This window comes from Mustela erminea, chromosome 6 (genome assembly GCF_009829155.1).
Source record: "Mustela erminea isolate mMusErm1 chromosome 6, mMusErm1.Pri, whole genome shotgun sequence".
NCBI classification, from domain to species: Eukaryota; Metazoa; Chordata; class Mammalia; order Carnivora; family Mustelidae; genus Mustela; species Mustela erminea.
This window is the reverse complement of record NC_045619.1, coordinates 108,548,925-108,575,714: the sequence shown is the minus strand read 5'-3', so window position 1 is coordinate 108,575,714 and position 26,790 is coordinate 108,548,925. Positions and strand designations below refer to the sequence as shown.

At 38.4% G+C, this 26,790-nt stretch overlaps 1 protein-coding gene across 4 annotated transcripts in view; it reads right to left on the bottom strand.

Moving 5' to 3' along the window:
• Positions 1 to 26,790, bottom strand: part of LOC116594189 (cat eye syndrome critical region protein 2) — a 176,882-nt gene that overhangs the window by 35,695 nt on the left and 114,397 nt on the right. For 3 of the 4 annotated variants that reach the window (XM_032349247.1, XM_032349249.1, XM_032349248.1), the window contains exons 3-7: positions 5,400 to 5,583; positions 4,286 to 4,425; positions 3,437 to 3,541; positions 1,193 to 1,242; positions 306 to 475 (exon numbers count right to left, since the gene is read on the bottom strand). In XM_032349247.1, coding sequence (XP_032205138.1) covers positions 306 to 475; positions 1,193 to 1,242; positions 3,437 to 3,541; positions 4,286 to 4,425; positions 5,400 to 5,583 — 649 coding nt within the window. Of the gene's footprint in view, positions 1 to 305; positions 476 to 1,192; positions 1,243 to 3,436; positions 3,542 to 4,285; positions 4,426 to 4,524; positions 4,601 to 5,399; positions 5,584 to 26,790 lie in introns of those variants that run through there. The other variant, XM_032349250.1, reaches the window with a different exon arrangement.

Genomic DNA, 26,790 nt, shown 5'->3' with positions numbered 1-26,790 from the left:
CAGGCTGACAGGAGACATACCTGGGGGGTCCTGGACCATTTCCTGGGGAATGCTATGGGAGAAGGAAGGCTGGTTCCAGACTATGAAAAGCCATTTTAAGTGCTAGGGAGTGGGGGAGACAGAAGATTTCATGGGTAAGGAGAATATCCACAGTGAAGGAGAGTACGTAGCATGAGGTCCCATTTTAACACTCCAGATGAGAGTGAAGGCTTGTACCACTTCCAGGAGACAGCAGAAATACACTCAAAAACTCTAATGAATCATCCTTAAATAAAGCAGAGGAGAGGGATCAACTGTTTGCATACCTTCTGGGCAATCATATTGCAGATCTCAGGCAGGAAGTCCTCACTGAGGAGCTTATAGAGCTGCCGTTCCCGAAGGGAGGTCCTCTCCCGAAAACTCTCAGTGACCTGTCTCCATTCTTCTTCTGTTTGGCACAGGAGCCACCAAGTGCCTTGACCTGGCCCTTGGGACCCTAGCAATGAAAAGGATGGGTTCATTAGATAAATCTCACTAGGACCTGTCTTCTTACTTACTGTCAATTTCATTTCTACCCTGGGTCATGGTGAAAGTGAAGGAATCCAAAAAAAGGATTTTAAGGTTCATAATATATAATTTTGATTTTCCTGTTACTAACTCCATTTACACCTAAAAATTAAGAATGCCTAATAGCAATACAACTATAACTACTGTAACCTTTGTAATTACAGATTTTAAAATCCTAGAAATGCTTAAATACACTTACTTTTCAAATGGTTTTGATTTGCACTTATGTGGAGTCTTCCTTCTCTCATTTCTGTTGACATACTGTAATGTGATACCACCTCCCTCCCAGTTTTATGCAATCTGGATTATAAAACTGAAATCTAGGTTAGGAAACCAATACACTCCCTTGTACAGCACTTTACATTAGAAAGATAACTCTTTGAGAAGCTGCTCATTCATCCAAAGGTTTGGTGCCCATTCCACTGTGCCAAGGTCAGAGGGCACAAGGGAAGATCTCCAGTTATCAATGAGACGGAGAGAGGGGCACAGGTGAAGTGTGACCAAGAAAGAACTGAACAAGGCTAACAAGAAGGCAATACTGCATTCATCTTAACTGCTTTGCAGGACTCTGGAAAGTGTACTGCCATCATGATATAAATCAATCATGTTTACTTAATCTTTTCTGGACTCTAATGAAAATCATTACCATTTCTTGTCTGTGGTTCAGATGTCAAGGAGTTTTCTTCCTGCTTTTCACTGAAACACAGGAAAAGGAGGTACCAATTAAAACAAAGACATGTTCAAAATTGTTCTGTGCTCTCCCCGCCAACCAAGTTAGACCCAATTAATGTAATACATGAAGGGTGTTTGTTTTAAGGGGATGATGTTTGGAGGAGGAATGACTCTACTGAGTAAAGCAAAATCAGGAGATAGTTGTGTTGGTATAGAGAAGGAACCCAATTAAATGCTAACATCCTATGTAACAGGAAAATATTAGGTTTCATAACAGCTTTTTGGAAATCAAATAGAGGAGTTAAGTATTAACAGTTAAATACCCCCACTTCCCCTCAAACTATGGGATTCTAATATCCTCCTCCCTGATAAGGGCTACAATAAATTTAAGCCATTCTTAATTTAACCTCCTATAAGGTAGCAGCTAAGAACACAGACTCTAATGTCAGACTGCCCCTATTGAGACCTGCCTCTTACCATGTGACCTCGGAAAGTTAATTAACTTCCCTGTAAATGGGTTATAAATAATGCCTACCTACAGGGATGTTGAAGATTAAATTATTAAATACAAAAGTGTTCAGCACACTAGTGTTAAGCATCACTGCTGTTTGTATCACTGAATCATGTAGGTGATCTGGACTTCTGTTTGTTTTCAATGATCTATAGCAGTACTGTTCCACAGAATGTTCTGTGAGAATGAAAATGTCCTGACTGTCGCTGTTCAACATCTCAGCTATGAACCACAGGTAGCTACTAAGTACTTGAAATGTGGTTGGTATGGCTGAGGAACTGAATGTTAAGTTTTATTTAATTAAAAAATATATAAATACTGTACCGGATACAGAGCTCTACAGAATAAAATCACCAGTAGAGGGTAGTACAAGTCCACATATGCTGAAAATGAGTCTATATTCCAACGCTAAGGTACCTTAATTGTTAGCACTTAACAGGGAAGTGGAAATGGGTCTAAAAGAACAGCTTTCCAATAACAAAATCCTGCAATAGATGTCATGTGTACAGAACATGATTATAAGACACTTCTCACAAAATGGATAGGAGGAAAGCCATACTCTGTAGTCAAATTTCTGGAAAGTTAGGTGAACACTAATTCTTAGATTTAAAAGAAGAAAAAAAAAAAATTAAATCCTGACTCATGTATTTATAATCCAATTCCTAGAAACCAATACTTCTTAGTAGTTAATAAGCAACAATAAGAAATCTGGCTTACTTCAAGCATTTAGATTTAGCAGTTCTACAATTTAGAGGGAAGAAGTGGTTTGTGCTCTGTTACTAGAAATTTTAACAATATGACCTAACTTCCAGGAAGTATATTTATACACTAAAGGCCAGATCTTAAAAAAAAAAAAAAAATTTAAAGATTTTAGAGGGAACACAAGCGAGGGGGTGGGGGGGGAGATGCAGGCTTCCCGCTAAGCAGGAAGCCCAATGCGGGGCTCCATCCCAGGACCCTGGGACTATGACCTAAGACAAAGGCAGACGCTTAACAACCCAGGCGCCCCTCAGAATTCTTGTATTAAGATTCATGTAGTGGAATTTCCTAAAAGATAATGCATAATGTATAAAATAAAATTTCCCATATGTAACAGAATCTTTTTCCTTGCTAAAGTTAAATATAAAGAGTATAAAATGTTAGAGAATGTTAAAGAGTATTACCTATTCTTTACCGTAGGAAATTTTATTCTAAATTCTAAATACAATAAAGCAAATGTGCTACTAAGTTCTGCTCAAAGGGAAAGAATTAACTCTTAAACTTATATGTGATATATAATCCTATTAAAATGCTAATTATTATAGTGAGGGTTAATCAGAATTAACTTGCTCTGTACTCCTATGAAAAAAATGTTTGATACAACCAATTTTGAAAGTTAATACATATTGAGCACTTTCTGTGGGTCATCACAGTTTTCAGTCTGTTACACTGACACATTCATTATCCTGTTCCATCTAATCCTTATTATTAGTAGTATCCCTATTGTCCCATAAAAGAATAGGCTTAGAGAGAGTAGGTCATGCAGATAGGGCTTCCTGAGTACACATTTAGTAATTTCATGAGGATTCAGACCCCGGTCTCTCTCATCTAAGTCCCATATCCTTCCCATGGCTCAAGGGAAAAACAGGGATGAAAGAACAAGTGAAATTAAGGTGCCTTGTAAGCACGCAGGTTTATGAGTGGCACAGAACAACATGAATGTCTTACTTCACTAAAATTTCCTCCTGTAGTTTCTTCCGTTTTGGAGGTCTTCCTCTTCTTTTTCCTGTTTTCCCAGGAACAGCAGAGACATTTTTTTGTCCTTCACTTTCCCTAAGAAATAGTATATTAAATCAAAATGTTTTGTAATAGAATTTATGCATTACATATGCTTTTTAAACTAATAACTACAGTTTTTCTGGCCATGAGCTCATTATAAAGGATTAAACGCAGTGGTTACAGGGAAAGAGCAGAAGGACTTCCTGTCTTCTCTTATTAGCATAAGAAAAACCAACATTTTACAATATTAAAATCTGAGTATAAACTAACACACTTCCCTAATAGTTAATGGTGCTCCCAGAAATAATGAAGCCAAAATAAAATAAGACAGCAGCATCATCCTGGGACACTGTGGAAACACGTGTCCTCCTCAGTTAGGAAGGCTCACATTTCAGGCATTCTTTAAGGGCCTTCTAGTCCTATACTGATGCAGCAGATCATTAATTCTAGTAGAAAAAAAGGAGTCCTCAAGAACTGATTACAAAAGGACAACTGCCACTGTGAGTGACTACACAGCTGGTGACTTAATGTAGATAGTGGTCCGTGCTAAGGGCAAAAAGGACTCCTCAGGTACCTCAAATCAAGCACCTAATTTCCAAACAACAGGATATTTCACTACTCTGATAGCAGAGGCTGCGTTATGAATTCTTTTTTATTTCTGTATGAAATAACTCTTTGCCAACTCTTGACAGGCATGCTGTTATATCTAATTCCTTCGTAAGAAAAAAAATTTGTGCTGCAAAATTCTGATATATTTTTATACAGTAGCTATCGCAACCCTGACCTCAAAGATTGTACCTGCTCAATGAGAGTTCTCCATTGGATTTTCCTTGCACCGGGTCCTCCTTATACATTCGTGTTCCATAGAAATACCAATAGAGTGCCCCTGAATTGTCTTCGCCCAATGGTTCCACACGGAGACTGTCTGCATCCAAACCCTTGGTAGAAGAATAGGGAAAAGAGGTTTGGGGAAATAGGAAACAAAACAAAACGGGAGAAAACTAAAATGAGGATTCAAAATTTATAGTCACATGTACCTCATATTTTAAAATGCCTAAGCATCTTAGGCAGCGTTCAATCAGGGCACAGAGAAAATGGGAAGATGATACCTTCCTTGAAGAGCAGGATAGGAAATATTTCAAATACTTCCCATCCCCATCATTGCCCGCATTTCACCAACAAAACAAAACAAGAAACAAAAAGGAGTTTTGAGGAACATATTGTATATTTGGTTTGGACTTACGTGTGCATCAACAAAAGGAAAGACGATTACAACGGAACAGAATCCAATGTTGTAAAAGCTTTGCCCCATGTGAATCTCTATTATAGCACCATCGTAACCTACAGTAACCTCTTATTCTAGCTGAGATCCAGCAATACAGCTCCCAAATTTACTTCAGGGTCTGACCTATTTTGGCCTTCCCACTGCTATTCAAGAACTTGAATTCTCAGCAAAGACTGTGCTTAAATTGCACAATGATTTTATACCGTGTCCATGAGAGGGCTGAACTAAGAAGTTGTCAACATATTTCATCATTTCTGACTGAACAGGATTAGACACTGACATCCCTATGAGTAAAAAGCAATAGTCCACATCCTCCCTCTGAGACAGACTTCTAAAAGAACACAGACTTTTAAAAAGAGACAACAGTAGAATCAGAGGGAATCAGAGGGAAGACATCTACATCTTCCTTCTCCAACACATATTTTGTAATGCATTACAACTAGAAATTGAACCAAGATAACACACAATCATCTATCTAATAGTATGGCTAGGAATCCTCTGGCTACAGTGGTCATTGTATACATTTTTATTGTCAATGAATTCTCGCTTTTCTTATTATCTTCAGATTTTATATCCTGATTGCGGGCCTTTTGTTTGCTCTAGGAAAAGGGCTTATTAGTTAAGCACCTTGAGAAGATCGAAGACATCATCTGCATCTAGCCGATAATCACAGAGGCGGTGCAGGATTTCCACACGAGTACGAAGGGGCAGGTCTTGGAAACTGGCTTCTCTCAAAGGGTTAGGCTTCCCTTCTTCAAGCTCCCAGCGGTAGTTGATGATGTCCTCTAGGTAGCTGTGGAATGTCTGAGGCCTAAACAAATGGCCCCAAACACAAAAATACATTAATATAAAACACAGGGGATGAGTGGGAAAAGTGGAGAGAACTGGTAGTTTAACAGCTGACAAATCTTAAACAGAAAGCAGGAAATAAAAAAGCAATAACAGAAAGGGTCTGAAGGCCCTGATTGAAGTTCAATGCTATTGTACTATCTACTTGGACCAAATGCTGTCAAATTCCAAAGATGATAAATATGTTAAGAGGGTTTCTCACAGAATAGATCGCTTTACTTTATCACAAACAGCATATTCTGGTCAATATATAAAAGTTTTAATAACCAATGGTATAGATTGTGAAACTAAGGCAAGTCTTACCTTTGCTCATGCAATTAAAGAGACTATACAGTTTGAATGGATAGCAGTTCAAAACTAGGTCCACAACATTTGCCCAGCCTAATTAATTATATTTCAGGTTAAGAATTAAAGGTCAAAAAAAGTCTAGATTACAAGCAGCTACTTCAATATGCAACTATAATCTTACATTCTGTTACATAATCTTTAAGATTTGTTAAAAAAATACTGTATTCTTGGGGCGCCTGGGTGGCTCAGTGGGTTAAGCCTCTGCCTTTGGCTCAGGTCATGGTCTCAGGGTCTTGGGATCGAGCCCCGAGTCGCGCTCTCTGCTCAGTGCACTTTCTGCCTGACTCTCTGCCTATTTGTGCTCTCTCTGTCAAAAACAAAACAAAACAAAACAAAAACTGTATTCTAAATTTTGAAGATTTTTTTTCTACAGGGAACATTTAAGACAGTTTGACGGCAACCTAAATTTTTCCTGATTAGTTTGACAGGCAATTTTATAACGTCATTTTGAATAGTACCCAAATGTGCCTTGTATACAATATAATAAAGAGCTGTTTAGTTGTTAGATGATTATTCTCTCTCAACTTTTTTTTTTTTGGAAGTTTTTATTTATTTATTTGAGAGGGTGAGCAACTGAGAGAGAGAGCACGAGCAGGGGAGGAGCAGAGGGAGAGGGAGCAACAGACTCCCCACTGAGCAGGAAGCCCAATGTGGGGTCTTGATCCCTGGACTCCAGAAACATGACCTGAGCCAAAGGCAGACAGTTAACTGACTGAGCCACTCAGGAGCCCACCCCCTAAAATTAATGAATCTGGGTATAATCTCACCTATTTGTGACTTAAAATTTTTTTCCTCACTAAGCAAGGAGCTCTAAAGAAGCTACATGTTAATGTAATTTTAAAAAGAGGCATGTACCATGCTGAACGACAATCTGTGGTAGTTATATTTGCAGAAGAAGTCAAAGGAAATAATCATGGAAAAAAAAATCAAAGAGCCTTATGCAAACAATAAATTAAACATTTTGATTTTCAAAGAGAGAAGAAACTACTTCCTTACTACTGGTCTTTCAACTGGCGGAAATGTGAACATGCTAGTTTACCAAGACATAATGTCTCTAACATCAAGGCTCTCAGGCACCTGATTTGACGGCAGTACCTACATTCAAAGTCTGAGCACCGGCATGTGAATACCTGGTTTGAACCTTACTGGGTATGCACCGGCTTCCTCTCTCTACTGCCTATGAAGCTGGGAAGCTGGTGCTGCCCCTTCAGGAGGGAGGAGCTGGGGAAAGAACACGTCAAACTGGGAGTCAAAAGCAGTGTGACAATGGTGAATTTGAAAATAAAATGGGGTGTATTTTTCAAATTGCTTTTTAGTAGCAAGGAGTATGAAGACAATAACTCTTTGGTAATATATCCCTTTACCACATGCATGCTACACTCTGCTGCACTTTCTAAAGCACACCAAATACCCCAAGTAACAAGGCATGTTTTTCCTGCAGTAAAATAAAATACGGAATCTATGATATTGAGACAATTTTCAGAATGGCAGCTTCGCTGGGGTATGTGGCAGGAGGCAGGCTGGGTCAGGCTAGGGATAGGGAAAGTTCTAATTCTAGTGTGAGGCAAAGGAAGCACCAGCATACCAGTCCTGCAACACTGAATGTGTATAAACAGTGTTGTTCTTTGTGCCTACAATCTGTCTGAAAGCCTCTACTTGTCTCAAAGAAGTGCATGTTTGAGATTCCTTTCCAATAGCCCTATTAGCCTACTCGGTTTCAATTACATGGCTTTTGCTAAAGGTTTTCTTAAGACATCTCCATACTATCTTACCAAGAGATACTTGAGAGCTTAGAATTCAAGATAATTCAATTTCCTTGTATAAAGATAAAACTCCTCATATAAATCTACATCCCTTTCTTTAAACTTCAGAAATTCAAAGAGGGGAAAAAACTTCTAAGAGCATCTGAAACAAAAAGGCTGCAGGAAGCCAAAAATCAGGCTAAAACTTTCTACTTGGTGGTTCTTAATCTTCTATATGACATAAAACTCTTGGAATATTATGCCTCCATCAGAAAGGATGAATACCCAACTTTTCTATCAATATGAAGGAAACTGGAGGAGATTATGCTGAATGAAATAAGTGGAACAGGGAGAGTCAATTATCATATGGTTTCACTTACTTGTGGAGCATAAGGAATAGCACGCAGGACATTAGGAGTAGGAAAGGAAAGTGAATGGGGGAAATCGGAGTGGGGGAAGAACCATGAGAGACTGGACTCTAAGAAACAAACTGAAGGTTTTGGAGGGGAGGGGTGCAGGGGGTTAGCTGAGCCTGGTGGTGGATATTAAGGAAGGCACATACTACATGGAGCACTGGGTATGGTACACAGTGAATCTTAGAACATTGGGAAAAAAAAAAAATCTGATGAGGACCATATACTCTCTCACTCCCAAAAATGAGCACACACACAGTTCTGTATGCACTTTCAGATTTTGCTACTCAAAGGAAACAAAGGGCACTATGCTGCTGAAGACTGCTGGAACATTCCTGACTTACTCATCTATATGGCTCAGTACAATTCTCTCTTAATGACTAAAATACCTCTCATCTTTCTGAAATTATTCTGAATTATAATAAAATGTCTCAATAGAATATAGTTAACAGAAAGATTAAGCTAACCAAAGGTTATGAACACATCCAGGTGCATTTTGTTTCTTGTCTGAAAAAGTTCCAAAGGCTTTAAAATTTAAAATTAAATGATATTTTCCTTATCTTGTGTGGGAGAGAGAATATGTGATTATCACCTTCCAAACTCCCAAAGTTAGCTATTTCTTAGAACTCAAGCACTATGCTTCTTAGAGTACATGCTTCTGCAGGTGGGATGAATGTTGACAAGGGTGGCAGGACCTCAGTAAAGTATGTAAACAAGTCTCAGCTGGCTGGAGCTGGCAGAACTCTTGACGACATAACTTGTATTAACTGATCTCCAACCTATACTAAATCATCACAGATGAAAACAGGACTCTTGGGGCACCTGGGTGGCTCAGTTATTAATGGTCTGCCTTGGGCTCAAGTCATGATCCCAGAGTCCTGGGATGGAGTCCTATGTTGGTCTCCCTGCTTGGCAGGAAACCTGCTTCTCCCTCTCCCACTCTTCCTGCTTGTGTTTCTTCTCTGTCTCTCTCTGTAAAATAAATAAATAAAATCTCTTTTAAAAATTCTTTAAAAAAAAAAAAAAGATTTGAAAATCATTTTAAAAAAGATTTTATTTGACAGAGAGAGAGAGAGAGAGCACAAGTAGGTAGAGCGGCGGGCAGAGGGAGAGGGAGAAGCAGGCTCCCCACTCGGCAGGGAGCCAGATGAGGGACTTGATCCCAGGACCCGGAGATCATGACCTGAGCTGAAGGCAGCCGCTTAACTGACTGAGCCACCCAGGCAACCAAGAAATAAAATCTTAGAAAGGAGAAAAAATAATAATAATAAGAAAGAAAGAAAAGAAAAAGAAGAAAGAAAAGGAGGACTCGAGTTCTTTGAGGCATGTATTGATTCTTTGAGACATGAAAGGCTATCTGTAGTCTACATGCAGGGGAACAATTTAGACAGTCATCATGGGTAGCACAAGGGAGACTTAAATGAAAAAAGAAAAAAATTCCTTCCACTGCCTACAACTCTCTGTGAAGTAGATAAAATATGTGTGAACAGTTAAGCTACATGAGTACATGAGCACTGGAGTGAGAGAAAGATTTTGGTTCCGAGTGAAGCAAGAGCTAAAAGGCTTTATAAGAGCATCTGATAAAGTGTTTATTCTTAAAGATCATAGAAAGACCCAGAACAAAAAAATTTAAACAACTACTCTTCTCTAGGGCCATGTAATAGCTGCTGTACTCAACATATCCTAACATCATATTGAAAGCTGCGATCAGTTAAAAATCAGGGTGGTATTAAATTAAAGGAAAATAGGACTAAAATACAAAATATATCTCTTAGAAGAGACACACATATATAATACAGATTTTATAAGATGTTTACGAATGCTTATTTTGGGTAACAGGAAAGCACTAAAAGGCAACCTGAAATCAAAAATGTAACCATCCTTTAAAAAGATGAAATACGTTTTTTTTTTTTTAACAAAATTTTTTTTTTAAGATTTTATTTATTTTATTTGACAGAGAGAGAGAGATCACAAGTAGGCAGAGAGGCAGGCAGAGACAGAGGCGGAAGCAGGCTCCCTGCTGAGCAGAGAGCCCGATACTGGGCTCGATCCCAGGACACTGAGATCATGACCTGAGCCGAAGGCAGTGGCTTAATCCACTGAGCCACCCAGGTGCCCCGAAATACGTTTTTGAATGGAAGCCACATGGGAACCTAAATACTACAGATATTAATTGGGAAAACTGAAGTGTCACGTGTTAAGTTGTGAAAGGGTACAAGAAGAATTCTGCATAGCTGGGGCACCTGAATGGCTTTATTAGTTGAGCAGCCAACTCCTGATTTCAGCTCAGGGCATGAGCTCAAGGTTGTGAGATAGAGACCTATGTCAGGGCTCAGTGCTCAGCAGGGATCTGTTGGGAGAGTCTCTCCCTTTCCCTCTGATCCTACCGGGCTAGTGCGCACATGTTCTCTCCCTTTCAAATAAATATATCTTTAAAAAAATCTGAATAGCTTCTGATAATTTAAGGATTAAAATCTGTTAGCTCTAGAGCCACTAAAATATGCACAAACACAAAACCAAAAGAGGAAATAAAGGAAAGTACTAACAAAAATAATCAAAAAAGAAAGCATCTAAGGGCCAAAAGAGGAACAAAAATCAGAATAAGATGCTCATCATCAGTTCATCAGCTCATCAAAAATCAGAACAAGACTGACATCATCAGTCACTTGAAAATACAAACCAAACCCACAATGAGATATCACCTCACACCCACAATGACAGCAAAAATTAAAAGACAAATGATAATAATAAGCCTATGATGTGGAGAAACTGGAACCCTCATACACTGTTGGTGGGAAAGGGAAATGCTGTAGCTACCTTAGAAAAGTATGAGGAGCTACTCAAAAAATTAACAGAACTACTATATGACTCAACTATTCCACTTCTAGGTATACACTTAAGAGAAATGAAAACAGACATCCATGCAAAAATATGTACACAAATGTGCATATACAGCAGCATAATTTACATGAGCCAAAAAGCTGAAACAATATAAATGTCTATAAAATGATGGATAAAATATTTTTCAGCCATAAAAAGGAACGAAGTAGTTGATTCATGATACAACACAGATGGCCCTGAAAACATTATGCTAAGTCAAAGCCAGATACAAAAAAGCAAATAGTGTATGACTACCCTTATAACAGATACCTAAAACGGGAAAAAATCTGCCTAGTATTAGAGGTTGGAGGAGATGGGGAGTGACAACCAACAGATATTAGGCATCTTTTGGGAGTGTTAAAAATGCTCTGGAACTAGTGGTGATGATTACAGAGTTTTGTGAATATACTAAAAACCAATAAATTGTACACTTAAAAAAAAAAAAAAGCCCAGAAGAGTAAGTTAGAAACCAATTATACCAACTGCATTAACTATAAATGGATGAAACGTCCCAACTAAGTCAGAAATTCTCAGACTGAGTGAAAAAAAGCAAGACCAACTACAGGATATCATCTGTAAGATACTATTTAACCATAAAAATACAAACAATAGAAGGAGAGAAAATTAGGCAGAATGATAGGTATTAGGGAGAATGAACATTAATAACAAAGTAGTTTGAAGAAGACAAAAGGCCAATTCACCACAAATACATAATAAGGCTACATATATGTATCTTACAACAGTACCTCAAAATTCACGGAACAAAAAATGACAGAAGGAAAGGGAGAACAGACAAATCCACAAGTATAGGCAAATATTTTTTAACATCTTTCTAATTAATATGCCAAGTAGACAAAAGAACCATTGAGGACGGAGATCTCAAAAATACTACAACATGACCTGACATTTACAGAATACTATACATAAAAACTGCAATATATTCTTCTCAAGTGCATATGAAATGCTCACTATGATAAACCAGATGCTGGGACATACAATAAGTTTTAATAATCTTAAGCGATTGAAATCTCATAGAGTAGATTATCAGAACACATGTAAATTAGGAATAAAAACACTAAGATATCCAGAAATTAGACAACACACTCTTTTATAACCCAAGGATCATGGAAGAAATATAAAAATAAAGTAGAACATGTTTCAAATGATAATGAAACTACAGTATATCAAAGCAGCCAAGCACTGCTTAGAAGGAAAGTTACAGCTTTTAATACCTGAACTGAAAGGGTAAAAAGTCTCAAAAATAGTACTCTGACTAAAAAAAAAAAGAAGAGCAAACTATAAAGTAAACAGAAGAAAATAATAAAAATGAGAAATCAATAAAGTAGAAAACAAGTGAACAGTAGGTCAAGTAAAAAGTTGATTCCTTAACAAATGTTTGAAAAGTTGATAGACCTGCAGAAAGAATAAAGAGGGAGAAACAACAAATTATATATCAGGAATCAGAAGTGGAGCTATCACTGCAAATCTCACACATTAAAAGGAGAAGAGAACATTATGAACAGCATTATGAGAAAAATTTTACAACTTAGAGTAGACAAATTCCTTGAAAAACGCCAAATAACTTACAAAAAAGGACTTAAGAAATAGAATACCTGGACAGACTTCATCTATTCAAGAAAATGAATCAATAATAATCAAAAGCTGGCACAAAGAAAACTACAAACTCAAAGGTTTTCAGTGATCAATTCTTCCAAATATTTGAAGAAACATTTTTATTTTAATTTTACTTGTCAGAGAGAGAGTGAGCACAAACAGGGGGCATGGCAGGTAGAGAAAGAAGCGGGCAGGGAGTCTGATGCAGGACTGGATCCCAGAACCCTGAGAACAGGATATGAGCTGAAGGCAGATGTTTGACTGAGCCACCCAAGTGTCCCTCAAGGAAGTATTTGAAAGAAATCACAAAAACTGTTTCTGAAAACAGGAGAGAACACATCTCAATCCTTGCACCAAAATCGGAGAGATACAGAACATAAAACTAGACAATTATTCCTCATGAACACACATGCAAAAATCCTCAACAAACTATTAAGCAAATAACATTCAGCAATATACAAAAGAAACAACACTTCTTATTTAATGGTGGAAGACTGAACACTTTCTCCCTATAATTAAAAGAATATATATTGAGGGACACACGGTGGCTCAGTTAGTTAGGCATCTGCCTTTGGCTCAAGTCATGATCCCATGGCCCTGGACTGAGCCCCATCTCTGGCTCCCTGCTCAGCATGGGGCGAAGTTGCTTCTTTCTCTCCCTCTGCTTCTCCCTCAGCTTGTGTTCTCTCTCTCTCTCGGTTTCAAGTAAACAAATAAAATAAAAAAAAAAAAATTTTTTTTTACTTATTTATTTGAGAGAGAGGGCACAAGAGTGGGGTGAGGGCCAGAGGGAGAAGGAGACTACCTGCTCAGCAGGGAGCCTGAAGCTGGGCTTGATCCTGACATTCCAGGATCATGACCTGAGCCAAAGGCAGACACTTAACCAGCTGAGCCACTCAGATGCCCCAGTAATGAAAATCTTGGGGGGTGTGGGGGAGAAGAATATATACTGAGTCTTTGCTGTAGAGTAAGACAAATATAAGGGACATAGAATGGAGTGGAGGAAGCAAAGCTGTTTTAAACTGCAGACTACATAAAAATCATCAGAAAGCTACAACAAAACCAGTAAAACTAAACAGTGAATTCAGGAAAATTGTAAAAACATGGCTGGGGCACCTGGGTGGTGAGTGGGTTAGATGTCCAACCCTTGGTTTCCGCACAGGTCATTATATCATGGGTGATGATGGGTACCTGGGTGGCTCTGTGGGTTAACCATCTGCCTCTGGCTCAGGTCGTGATGCTGGGGTCCTGAGATAAAGCCCCACGTCAGGCTCTCTGCTCAGCAGGAGTCTGCCTCTGCCTCTCCCTCTCCCGCGGCTCCCTGCTCATGTTCTCTGTCTCAAATAAATAAGTAAAATAATCTTTAAAGGTATTTTATTTATTTATTTGACAGACAGAGATCACAAGTAGGCAGAGAGGCAAGCAGAGAGAGAAGTGGGGAAGCAGGCTCCCCGCTGAACAGAGAGCCTGACGTGGGGCTTGATCCCAGGACCCTGAGCCGAAAGCAGAGGCTTCAACCCACGAGCCACCCAGGCACCCCATCAAATACATAAATAAAATCTTAAAAAACAAAAACAAAAACAAATAAACAAAAAAACTCATGGGTGGGGAGATCAAGCCCTGCAGTAGGCTCCCTGTTTAGCAGAGAGTCTGCCCGAGATTCTCTCTCTGCCTCTCTACCCAGTCTCTTTCTAATATAAGTAAATCTTATAAAAACATGGTCAATACACAAAAATCAACAGCATTTTATGCATTGTAGAAAAAAATAGAAAATAAAAATTTGGGGGGCACGGGATGGCTTAGTTGGTTAAGTGACCAACTATTTGTTTTGACTCAGGTCATGATCTCATGGGTGGAGACATGAGCGCCACATTGGGCTCTGCACTGAATGCAAAGTATGCTTTAAGTTTCTCTTCCTCTGCCCCTTCCAACTCGGGTACCATGCACACGTGTGCCCAGGTGCTCTTGTTCTCAATAAATAAATGCACACCAAAGATAAAAATTTTAATGTAATTCCACTTATAGTATCATCAAAAATATCAACTACTTAGAAACAAATGGAAAGCTGCTTCAAAGTTTTCACTGTGAAAACTAAAAAAATTATTGAAATTAAAGAAAATAAACAAATAATGAAACATATATATCATGGTTAAGGACAGGGAAATTCAATGTTGCTCAAAATGTTTACTGTCCTAGCAGGATGCTTCCTCCCCTCTCCGCCACCAAAATGTTGTTTTAAAATTTATATGGAAATGCACACAAACTTAGAATAGTAAAAACAACGAAAAAAAAATTTCTGCCCAAAGTTGGAAAACTTATTAATACCAGACAATCTGGTATTTGTATAAATATAAGACATACAGATCAATGGAATAGGGGAGAGTCCAGAAAGGTACCGAATATATACGATATCCATATGGGAAAAAAAAAGAACACTGACCTTCTACTTCACACCCAGTATAAACATTAATTCAAAATGCATCATAAGGCCAACTGCTAAAACTGAAACAACACCTAGAAGAAAACTTTCTTGACATTATGGAAGGTCCTGATGTTGTTAGTAGGAATATAAATGACTCACAACTACTTAGAAAATAGTCTGGCAGTTTCTTTACTCTTAAAATTCCCAAGAAAAGTGAAAACATATGCCCACAAAAACATCTGTACGCAAATGTTCATAGTTGCTTTACATATGACAGAAGCAAAATTTAAGTCCATCAACTAGTGGACAGATAAATTGTGACATATTTCTCCAGTGGAATACAATTTAGATTTCCTCTCCCCATAACAGAACAAACTACTGTTACAAATAGCAGTATCAATGACTATCACACATTATGCTGACTGAAAGAAACAGGACACCAGAGTACATACTGTATGATCCCACCCATATAAAATTCCCAAATAAGGCAAAACTTACAGTGATAAAATTCAGATCACTGACTGCCCGGGGTACAATGTGGAGGGGTTATATTGCCATTAATGGTATATTTAATGGCAAAGTGCACCTTCTGCAGAGATGAAAATATCCTATTATCTTGAATAGGATGGTAACAAAATGGTGTACTCTGTGTCCAAAAAAACCCCTGTACCCTGGAATTGTGCAAGCTTTATTGTATCTATATCTAAATTGCATCTTAATAAAGATGAGTTTACATGGACTCATTTCAAAGAAGTATTGTAATTTTCAAAAAGATAAATAATATTTCTACAGAAGGCAGATGGGACCCCCAAGTACTAAATGGTTAAAGTCTTTAGAGAATCTATTACAGAATCTAAGGTATATAATTAATGCTGAGAAGTAAAGTTTATGATTGTTATGAGTTTCTATTTTGAATATTTTATTTACTTATTTGACAGAGATCACAAGTAGGCAGAGGGAGAGGAGGAAGCAGGGTCCCTGCTGAGCAGAGAGCCTGATGTGGGGCTCGATCCCAGGATGCTGGGATCATGACCTGAGCTGAAGGCAGAGGCTTTAACCCACTGAGCCATCCAGGCACCCCATGAGTTTCTATGTTGAGTGGGAGCCACAAGACAGTGAAACAAAGACCACAGTGAAGCACAGGTTAGTCTAGGTAATCAAAAGAGCACTCTAGGAAAAGTGATAATAGGGAAAAAAAGATCTTTTGGTGTCAACTATCATCATAATGAGCATTTAATGGAGGATATTTTTATAGGGCTTAAACCATTGCTTAAGACATTGTTTGATGCAATCCTATCTTTACTTTGACAGCTAAGAGCAAACCAGACGTTCCTGATTTCCAGTCCCAGGCTTAATTAGGTTAGGGTACTTCTCAATGAAGAAAAAGAAATGCTACAGAGAGCAACCAGCTGATGAATCCCATTTAACTGCCTACAGGATTTTTATTGATACAGGTCCATAAAACCAACTCCTAGAATTGTAATTCCTGGGAGAATGACAGGAGGAGAAGTACGGAGTGTTTCAACAGCAATAAAAAGTATGTTACCAACACAAAGTCTGTTACTCTCCTTTTTTTTTTTTTAAGATTTCATTTATTTATTTGACATACAGAGATCACAAGCAGGCAGAGAGACAGTGACAAAGAGAAGAGGAAGCAGGCTCCCTGCTGAGCAGAGATGCCAATGTGGGGGGATCGATGTGGGGCTTGATCCCAGGACCCTGGGATCATGACCTGAGTCGAAGGCAGAGGCTTTAACCCACTGAGCCGCCCAGGCGTCCCTGTTACTCTCCTTTTAAGTTTATATACTGAGTGGGGTAAATCAGCAAAGACAAAACAAAATAAACAAGAACCCACGTGTCTGCCATCAAGCTTAAAAACAAAAAATTAGTCATTCCCTAGGTTAGTGGAACTTTAAGGATGGTACTGGACCAGTACATCAGCATCATCTAGAACCTATAAAGAATACAAATTCTCAGCTCCATCTCAACCTATGGAATTAGATAGAATTACACAGCAGTAGGACCAACAATCTGTCTTTAAACAAGCCGTCTGGTTGATTCTGATATCCCCTAAGGTTTGAGAATCACTACCTTAGATGTTATTATCATTTACACTTATCCCTAAATATAGTAGTCTCCCTTCCTACCAGGTAGAATTACTTTCTTGAACTGTGGTAATCAGTGTCTTGATTTTCTTTCTTTCTTTCTTTTTTTTAAATGAGAGAGAACGTGCTAGCACAAGTTGGGGGGAAGGAGGAGCACAGTGAGGGAGAAGCAGACTCCCTTTTGAGCAAAGAGCTTGACACAGGGCTGGATCTCAGGACTCTGAGATCATGGGCTGAGCCAAAACCAAGAGTTGGCTCCTTAACCCACTGAGCCACCCGGGCACCCTCCCCTTGATTTTCTTTATAAATTTCCCACATATATTTATACTCATTTAATTTCCTTGTTTTACATTTATAGAAACATATCTCTGGTCCATATGCTTCTGTGAATTGCTTTATCTGCTCAACAATTTTTTCTGGCCTGATTTATCCATGGTTATGTAGATAGCTGTGATATGGCTGACCCTTAGCTCCTAGAGGCCACTGCAGTCCCCAGCCAAGGGAGCTTTCCCAACATGGTTGCTTACTTCATCAAAGCAATTCTACAGCATCTAAAAATGAGACGGAGTCCTATACAGTATAAAAGAATCAAGGGAGTGATACCCCATCAGTGTTCCCAAATTCTACTGGTTAGGAGCAGATCCTACCCACACTTAAGGGGAAGGGATCACACAAAGGCACAGAGGATCCCACAGATTTCTGGGGACCCTCCCCAGAGCCCAACTGCTACACTTAGCCCCCACTCAGATGCAGCAGTCCTGTCCTTATTTGTGGTTTCATATCCCACAGTTTCAGTTAGCACAGGTCTGAGTAGAAGGCCCCCTTCTGACTTAACAACAGTAGCCCAGTGCTACATCACTCACCTCATTTCCTCAAGTAGGCATCTCATCATCTCACATCATCCTAAGAGAGGTGCATACGGTACAGTGAGACATTCTGCATCGTGTTGTGTGTGCATATGCATGTTAACTTTAATCACAGCAGACTGTTACAACTGCTCTATTTTACTGTTACTGGGTTCAGTCTTTTACTGTGCTTATTTAAGTATTTATTTAAATTTCAGTTTTTACTGTGCCTAATTTATAAATTAAACTTTGTCATATACATGGTTCAATAGGTTCAATGCTATCAACAGTTTCAGGCATCCACTGGGGGTCTGGGAACATATCCTCTGCAGATGAGGAAGGGTGATATGACCACTCTTCCTTGGTAATAAAACGAACAAATTCCTGAAAAACTTGAACTGCTATTTTATTCTAAACATCTCCCAGGCCAGAACAAATTCCTAAACAATATAAATAATACGAAGCCAAACCAAAGATTTGCACTGAATCCCACCGTGCTACCCGGAGACTGTTTAGACATATGTGAGAGCAAATATCACAACAGCATACAATGGGACATGTGTGGAAAAGAGGCTCCCATGACTTAAATACAGTTTTGCTGCTTAAGTTTCCTTGCAAGTTAAAAAAAAAAAAAACAAATTGTACAAATGATAAAGTTCCTTTTACTTCAAAGATATTGATTCTGCATTGCAGATTAGTTTGAGATTTGAGCCCACAGATGTAAGTCAGGTGGTTGTGAACCTGGCTGAGAAAATATTAACTTTTAACTAGCCTCTACCTGAAATTTTACATTCTGTTCAATTATGAAGGTAGGGGGAAAACAGCAGCATATGTATTTTTGTGTGTGTGTATGTGTGTGTGTGTGAAAAGAAAATATTTTCATATCACATGACAGGTACCATAAATATCTCAAGATAACCATTTAGAATCACGAATACTTAAAAGATTAAGATTTTTTTTTTAAAGGATTTTGTTTATTTAATTGACAGAGAGAGAGAGAGAGATCACAAGTAGGTAGACAGGCAGGCAGAGAGAGGGGGGGAAGCAGGATGCGGGGCTCGATCCCAGGACCCTGAGACCATGACCATGACCTGAGCCGAAGGCAGAGGCTTAACTCACTGAGCCTCCCAGGCACCCCAAGATTAAGATACTGTTAAGAAATAAAGTCTGTTGCTAAAGCATATTAATGAATTAATAAAAAACACATTACTTTATCAAAAATTTGTTTTATTAAAAATTTACTAACCATATTTCAGTATAATTGGTCAAGCTGTAATCCTATGTATTTTGTGGTTTCAAGTCATATTCTGAGATGAGGTCAGGTCCACAGACTTTATTAGAATGCCAAAGAAGCATACAGCTCAAAAATAGTTAAAACTCCTTATTTTAGATGAAAACCTCTTTCTTCAACATTTTTCTTTTAAATCATTTATAGCATAGGGCTGTGGGTAAGAGCTGGAGATCTAGGATTACACCGCTAGGGACAAATCTGTGCTATAACAATTACCATCTGTGTAACCTTAGACAAGTTATTTAACCTCTCTGTGCCTCAAATTCCTCATCCTTATTAGATGGATGAGAAAGGAATTTATATTAGACATTATAAGGATTAAATAAGAGTTACTGAAAAACATTTACAGCAGTGCCTAGGATATTAAGGATAAGCAGACAAGTATTCTTTCCTATATATAAGGGGACAAAAACCTCAGTTTGGAGGGCAAAATTAAGAACAAAGTGGGAGGGGAGTGGTTTGCGGTGGGCCTGGTTGGCTCAGTTGGTTAAGCATCTGCCTTTGGCTCTGGTCTTGATCTCAGGATCCTGGGATCCAGCCCCACATTGGGCTCCCTGTTCAGCAGGGAGCTTGCTTCTCCCTCTCCCTCTGCCTGCCACTCCCTCCGCTAGTACACTCTCTGTCAAATAAATAACTAAAATCTTTTGAAAAAGAACAAATGGGGTTTTATGTGCCATTTAAAGGTTAGAATGAGTTACTGCAAACTAGAATATTACTCTTTTTAAAAAAGTGTTCTAAAAACAGGGCTGGCAAACTGAACTGTGGCCCTGAATGCCTTTTTTGTTGTTTTTTTAAACAGCCTGTAAACTAAAAATGTAAAAAAATTTCTTTTTTCTTTAAATGACTGGGGGGGGGGGGGGAGTCCAAACAACACTATTTTATTACATGTGAAAATGTTATTAAATACAAATTTCAACGTACATAAAGTTCTAAAAAATAATCCACAGCCATGATCAGCCATCGAAGTATTTATTGCTTTTGCACTAAGATGATGGAGTAGTTCTAACAGATCATATCATTTACACAAAGCCTAAAATACTTATTCTCTATGATTTTATAAAAAAAAGTTTGCTGACCCAGTTTCAAAATGTGCAGACCAAAGTAGGTAAGAGATGGAAAGCTGCTTGAATCAAAGTCTACCTTCCACCCAGCATATTCAGAAACTATGAGAATGTTTTTACATACACTGATATAATAAATTGATACTTATTAGTGGCTCCAGACTATTTTAAGGCTTCTCATAGATTATTTCATTTACTCTTCATGATAACTTTAGTGGGTACTTTTATCATCCTGAGAGAAATAACTGTCTTAGCTCTCTACAATAGGTAAATCTCAGAACCAGAAAGGGCAAGCATTCATTGGTCCAAATTTCTCTCTTTTTATAGGATGAGATGATTCAGAAAGCATGCATCCACTTTAGCTCCAAGTGGACACCGCTTGTGGGACAAAATGACTACCACCTTGGACAATTCCTTTCAATGGAAAAAGTAAAATCCATTATAGTGGTCTTTCTTGTCTGGGTGCTCATTATACAGATGTGTTCAGAAGGGGACTATTCAGTGAGCTGTATAAGTAGAGAACATAAAATTTTCTGTGTGTCTATTGTATACCAATAACAACAAGCTTTCTTAAAATTTATTTATTGGATAGAGAGAGAAAGAGAGAGCATAAACAGGTGGGAAGAACAGAGGGAAGGGAAGAGGCAGACTCCTCATTGAGCAGAGAGCCTGATGCAGAGCTCCATTCCAGACCCTGGGATCATGTCCTGAGCAGAAGGCAGACACCCAACTGACTGAGCTACCCATGCACCTCAATAATAACAAGTTTTTAAAAGGCTGAAGTCAGAGCGACACTCCAGAACAATTAATTCTGAATCTCGGGGCTGCCAGTTCCCAAATTTATTTGGTCATCCAGAAATATTTTTATTTCACCTGTATTTTAAAAACAAACAAACAAACAAACAAACAAACAAAAAATTACTGATTATGTTTTCCACAGTACTCCACCATCTTAAGGTAAGTTTAGCAGAATGTGGTTTGAAAAATGCTGGAAAACTGCTTGCCTCACTGCCCCAGTGCACAATAGCAGGTTCTGCTTTTTACGGAAGAACTCATCATCACTACTGGTAGGACCTGTACTGCCACACCCCGTACCAAAGTGTGAACACTAAGCTCCCTGGGCTCTTCTTCCTTCTATCCGTCTGAGACTCTTTTTCATATTTTCCTTCAATAGCAGAAAAGTCAAAGAAGTTGCTGCTGGCAATAGGGAAGGGGAAAAACTGCTTTCTTGCTCATTACAACAAGTACTTGAAATTTTATGCTATTCAAAAAGGGTCTATTTTTTTAAAAAAAGAAATTAATCCCTCACTTCAAAATAAATCAGGTAGGAGTAACCGACACAATGTTGTGATAAGGAGGAGATGTATTTATAAAAGCTGCTGTAATTCAGCACTGTGGAAGGGAAGCATGCAATGCTTGCACTTGTCCCAAATACTGACCTCTGTGCAGTCTACAAAGGTCGAAATTGTGGACAGGACGCAGAAGGAACAGATGACAGAAGGAAATTGGACACTTGCATGTGACTGCTGAGCCAACACAACTTTGATGAGAAAAATACTTCTGAAATACATACATGCTATTTTAACTTCTAGGTATACTTATGTGGAAAATAAGACTTAGTCGGTACAGCTCAGCCTGTATGCCATCTCTCAGAAGGGGGTGGGGATGACCAATCTATACTGTATTTTATCACTTAACAATACCAACAATCTGTATTTTTGAAACTTTATTAAGTTTTTAATTTTAATTCCAGTATAGTTAACATATAGTATAATAGTTTCACATGTACAATACAGAAACTCAACAATTCTATACATGACTGAGGACTCATCAATACAAATGTACTCCCAACACCCTTTACCTATTTCACCCACTCCTAACCTACCTCCCGGCTCTAGAAACCATCAGTTTGTTCTCTATAGTTAAGTGTGCTTCTTGATTTATTTCTAAATTTTCTGTTTATTTATTTTGTTGCTTAAATTCCACAGATAAGTGAGATCAAATGGTATCTGTCCTTCTCTGACAGACTTACTTAACATTATACTCTGGATTCAGCCATGTCATTGCAAATGGCAAGACTTCATTCTTTTCTCCCCCCACTGAGGCATTTTACTTGCACGTTTGTTATTACATCCCTAGAAAAAGAACACCAGGATTTTCCCTCTTGTGTGTTTTCATCTTGCTTCTGCATGGTCCATGATGGCAGCTGAGGTTGTCAGTACAGTGAAACCAAACTGGGGTGGAGGGGTGGGGGAAGGTGGGAACAGGTTATTCTGCTGTTTTTCTAGGGCTTGCAGCTGTACGTTAAATCTGGGGCTGATCACTCCACACGTGTTTAACCTGCCTGTGAAGTTCACAACAATTTCCCCAACTCCGTGACCATCAATGATTTCAAATTCACCAACATAACATGCTTCATCATCATCGTGAGAAACTGGATGATGACTTTGGAGCATGGACTCTTTTCAGCATTGTTAAGGCTCTTGAGAGCATCTGCCAGGACATTCATGTGCACCATTATGGTGGCATAGGAAGATGGTGGAAAGTGGGGGGGGGGGGTGTCATTCCTTTTTAAAGGCTGAGTAATATTCCATTGCAGGTATATACACATCTCCATTATTCATTCACCGACTGATGAACACTTGGGCTGCTTCTGACATTTGGCTATTGTAGTGTATATATCCTTTCCCACTAGTGTTTTTGTATTCTTTGGGTAAATACCCACTAGTGTGATTATTACATCATATGATAGTTCTAATCTAATTTTTTGAGGAACCTCCATACTGTTTTCCAGAGAGGCTGCATCAGTCCTCATTCCCACCAACAGTGCATGAAGGTTCTTTTCCCCTACATCCTCACTAACACTTGATTATTGAAAAAATCCTTTTTATACTGTAAAAATTCCATAATTTTATATTAAGAAGAAAAAACACAAAAGGGTCTGGGTTACAGGCCTAAAATTCAGATTCTAATACTCAATCTCCTGCTCCTTCGATTCTTTGTACTTAATCTTGCTCATGTGGGAATTTTTCACCTTCTAACTAGCTACTTGACCTTGTAAGTAAATTGGTACGTTTCCTTCCCTATAAAATGGGACCTTATTAATCTAGAAGATGACCTCATACCATCTCTTCTTTACCTCACAATAAAAATAACATGAAATGAACACAAGTGAAAATATAATGAATGATGGGAAAAGTTGGCATCTATTTTAAAATATTCTGCAGAATATGCATTCTATTCATACTAATTACTTTTATAGGAAACATTATCAAAGTACATACTTTTTCAGTAATTTATGGTTGAAATGAATGGTAAATATGAGAGAAGTAAAATTAAATAAGGAACAAGTTGGTTATAGACATTTACCCCCATTTACAATGGGGAAAATCAAAACCTCATTCATAATATATGACTCTTATATTTTTATATAATTCAAATATATATCATTCAAATACACACATATACTTATAGGATCTATTAAGACCAAATTATGATTATCCAAAAATGAATTAATTCTTCTGGTCCACAAGAAAAAAACCTATCAAAAATACCTATACAATTTATGAAATATTAATAATTAAGGAAATGTTAATAAATACAAGCATAACTCTTACCATTATTCTTTAGTTCTGTTCTGGGAGACACAGTCAATACAATAAAAGCATGTACAGCAGGCAGTCTTTAGAAAGCCCAACATGATTTCTGCCTCCTGGTATTCATACTATTGTACAATCCCCTCCTTTAAGTATGACAGATGGTCTATACCTTGCTTTTGATCAACAGAATATGGCAAAGGATCTCATTCCCATGATTATATCATATAAGATCCTATCCTGGCAGACAAGAGCTATTTTCCTGCTGGCCTTGAAGACACAAACAGCTAAGCAATAAGAGGCCATGTGGCTGGCGAAGGAACTGTGGGTGACCTGGAGGAGAAGAGAGCAGCTCCCAGTCAACAGCCAGAAAGAAAATTAGGACCTCAGTCCTACAACCACATAGAGATGACTCTGCTATCAACCTGAATGAATTTGGGCTGCTCCCCAGTTAAGCCTCCAGATTAGAACACAGCCTAGACGACAGCCTGATTACAGACCTGCAAGAAACTGAGCAGAGGATCCAGATGAGCCACATGTATACTCCTGACCTATAAAACTGTGAGATAATAAATGGATTTTTTAAGCTACTAAGTTTGGAGAAATTTGTTATGCATCAACAGAAAACAAATGAATGGATACTTGCCCCAGTCAAGCTTGAGAGGACTGTAGTCCTTAGTCAAGGTCCTGGGTACCCTGATTGCAGTCTCTAAGTAAAAACTGTTAGACGCACCAGCTTAAGCTGTAGCCAGATTCTTTTTCATTAAAGGTTTTACTTATTATTTGTCTGGGGGTGGGGGGGTGTGCACAAGCAGAGGGCAGCAGCAGGCAGAGGGAGAAGCAGGCTTCCTGTTGAGCAAGGAGTCTGATGCAGAACTCGATCCCAGGGCCCCAGGATCATGACCTGAGCTGAAGGCCCACACTTAACCAACTGAGCCACCCAGGTACCCCGCTGAAGCCAGATTCTTTAAAAAAATAAAATAAAATAAAATAAATTTACAGACAGAGATCATAAGTAGGCAGAGAGGCAGGCAGTGGAGTGTGGGGGGGAGGCAGGAGCAGGCTCCCCGCTGAGCAGAGAGCCCGATATGGGGCTCATGGGGCTTGATCCCAAGACCCTGAGATCATGACCTGAGCCGAAGGCAGAGGCTTTAACCCACTGAGCCACCCAGGCGCCCCTGATGCCAGATTCTTAACAGAAATTATAATATAATAATTTTTTGTTGTCTTAAGTTGTTAAGTTTTAGAGTATTGTTACATAGCTGTGGATAACTAGTACAGCATGAAACAGACAAGAATACAAATACCAAAAGGAATGAATATAAAATTAAAAATAATCAAGATCAATAAACTGTGTAGACACAAGATCTACACAATCCATACAGAAGAATATATTTCCAAAGTACTTATGAGTGGGATTCAACTCTTAATAGTGAAAAATATTAAAATAGCCAAGAATGTATCTGACCTAAATTAATCAAACTACACATTTTTATTGAGTAATAAAAAGAGCTTGAATAAAAAAACAATCTCAATATTATGAAGAGGTCAACTCTGCCTAAAATTATCCATAGGTTCATTTGACTCTAATCAAAATAAGGGAGTATCTTATCCATGTGATGTGGTAACATAATTATTTTCTAGAAGAATGAGGAAGGAAGATTAAGACAAATTTTAAATAGAAGGATTAATGAGCAGGACTATCCTTAAAACCTTCAAATACAGTATAAAGAAATAATCACTCAAATATTATTAGTTGTTGTGTTCCAGACAATATCCCTACTGTTACGTATACACAATGTTACTTCAACCTTATGATAATCCAACAAGTACAGATACCAACAATAAACATGTTTTATAGATGAAAAACCTCAGGCACAGTGTCACAAAGCTAATGAATGTATTAGGGAGACATAGTGCAGTATCAGAGCCAAAAGAGACTGACAGGTACAATCTGAACCAAGTAGTTTCCAGCATAAGTAAAAAATTAGGAAAAGAGCATAAAGATATATCACATGCAAACAGGAATGGGAAGATTTATTCCATAAATGATACAACTTTAGCTATTTAAATCTTCGACCACAGACTGTCCCCTCTATCTCCACTGACACACACTGAAGACTGTAGATCCACAAGAGACAGGAGACTGTTTTATCCTACCAACACCCAGGGGCTGGCACGTTATAGGCAATGTTCAGTGCTGACAAAGGTAAAGGAGCACTCCTGTGTAAGAGTGAAAGAGAAGAACCTGGAGGAAGTCAGCCTTACAAATTTTATTTTATTTTATTTTTTTTTTAAAGATTTTATTTATTTATTTGACAGAGAGAAATCACAAGTAGGCGGAGAGTCAGGCAGAGAGAGAGAGAGAAGCAGGCTCCCGCTGAGCAAAGAGCCCGATGCGGGGCTCGATCCCAGGACACTGAGATCATGACCTGAGCCGAAGGCAGTGGCTTAATCCACTGAGCCACCCAGGCGCCCCAGCCTTACAAATTTTAAATGGACATTTCTTTCCCTGATCTTCAACATACCAGTAAAATGATCCAAGCATATTAACAAGAAGGTCACATATACAAAAATTACCAATGTGCCCAATAAACCTAAGATACTGAACATGTGAAGAACGATCAATGAAATTGCAAGTTAAAACAACTTTATACCTTCAGACTGGTCAAGATTAGAGACACCATGTCCCGTTACTTGCACCATCATAATAGTCCTTCACTCTGTCTACACCTCTCCTTTCTCCCCTGATTAATTTATTAGCCCCTGGTTTGTCTTCCTACTTTCCCTCTTGCCCAGGATGTTTACTTAAATATACAATCTGAGGACTCCCCTCCTCTCCTGGCTTTTAT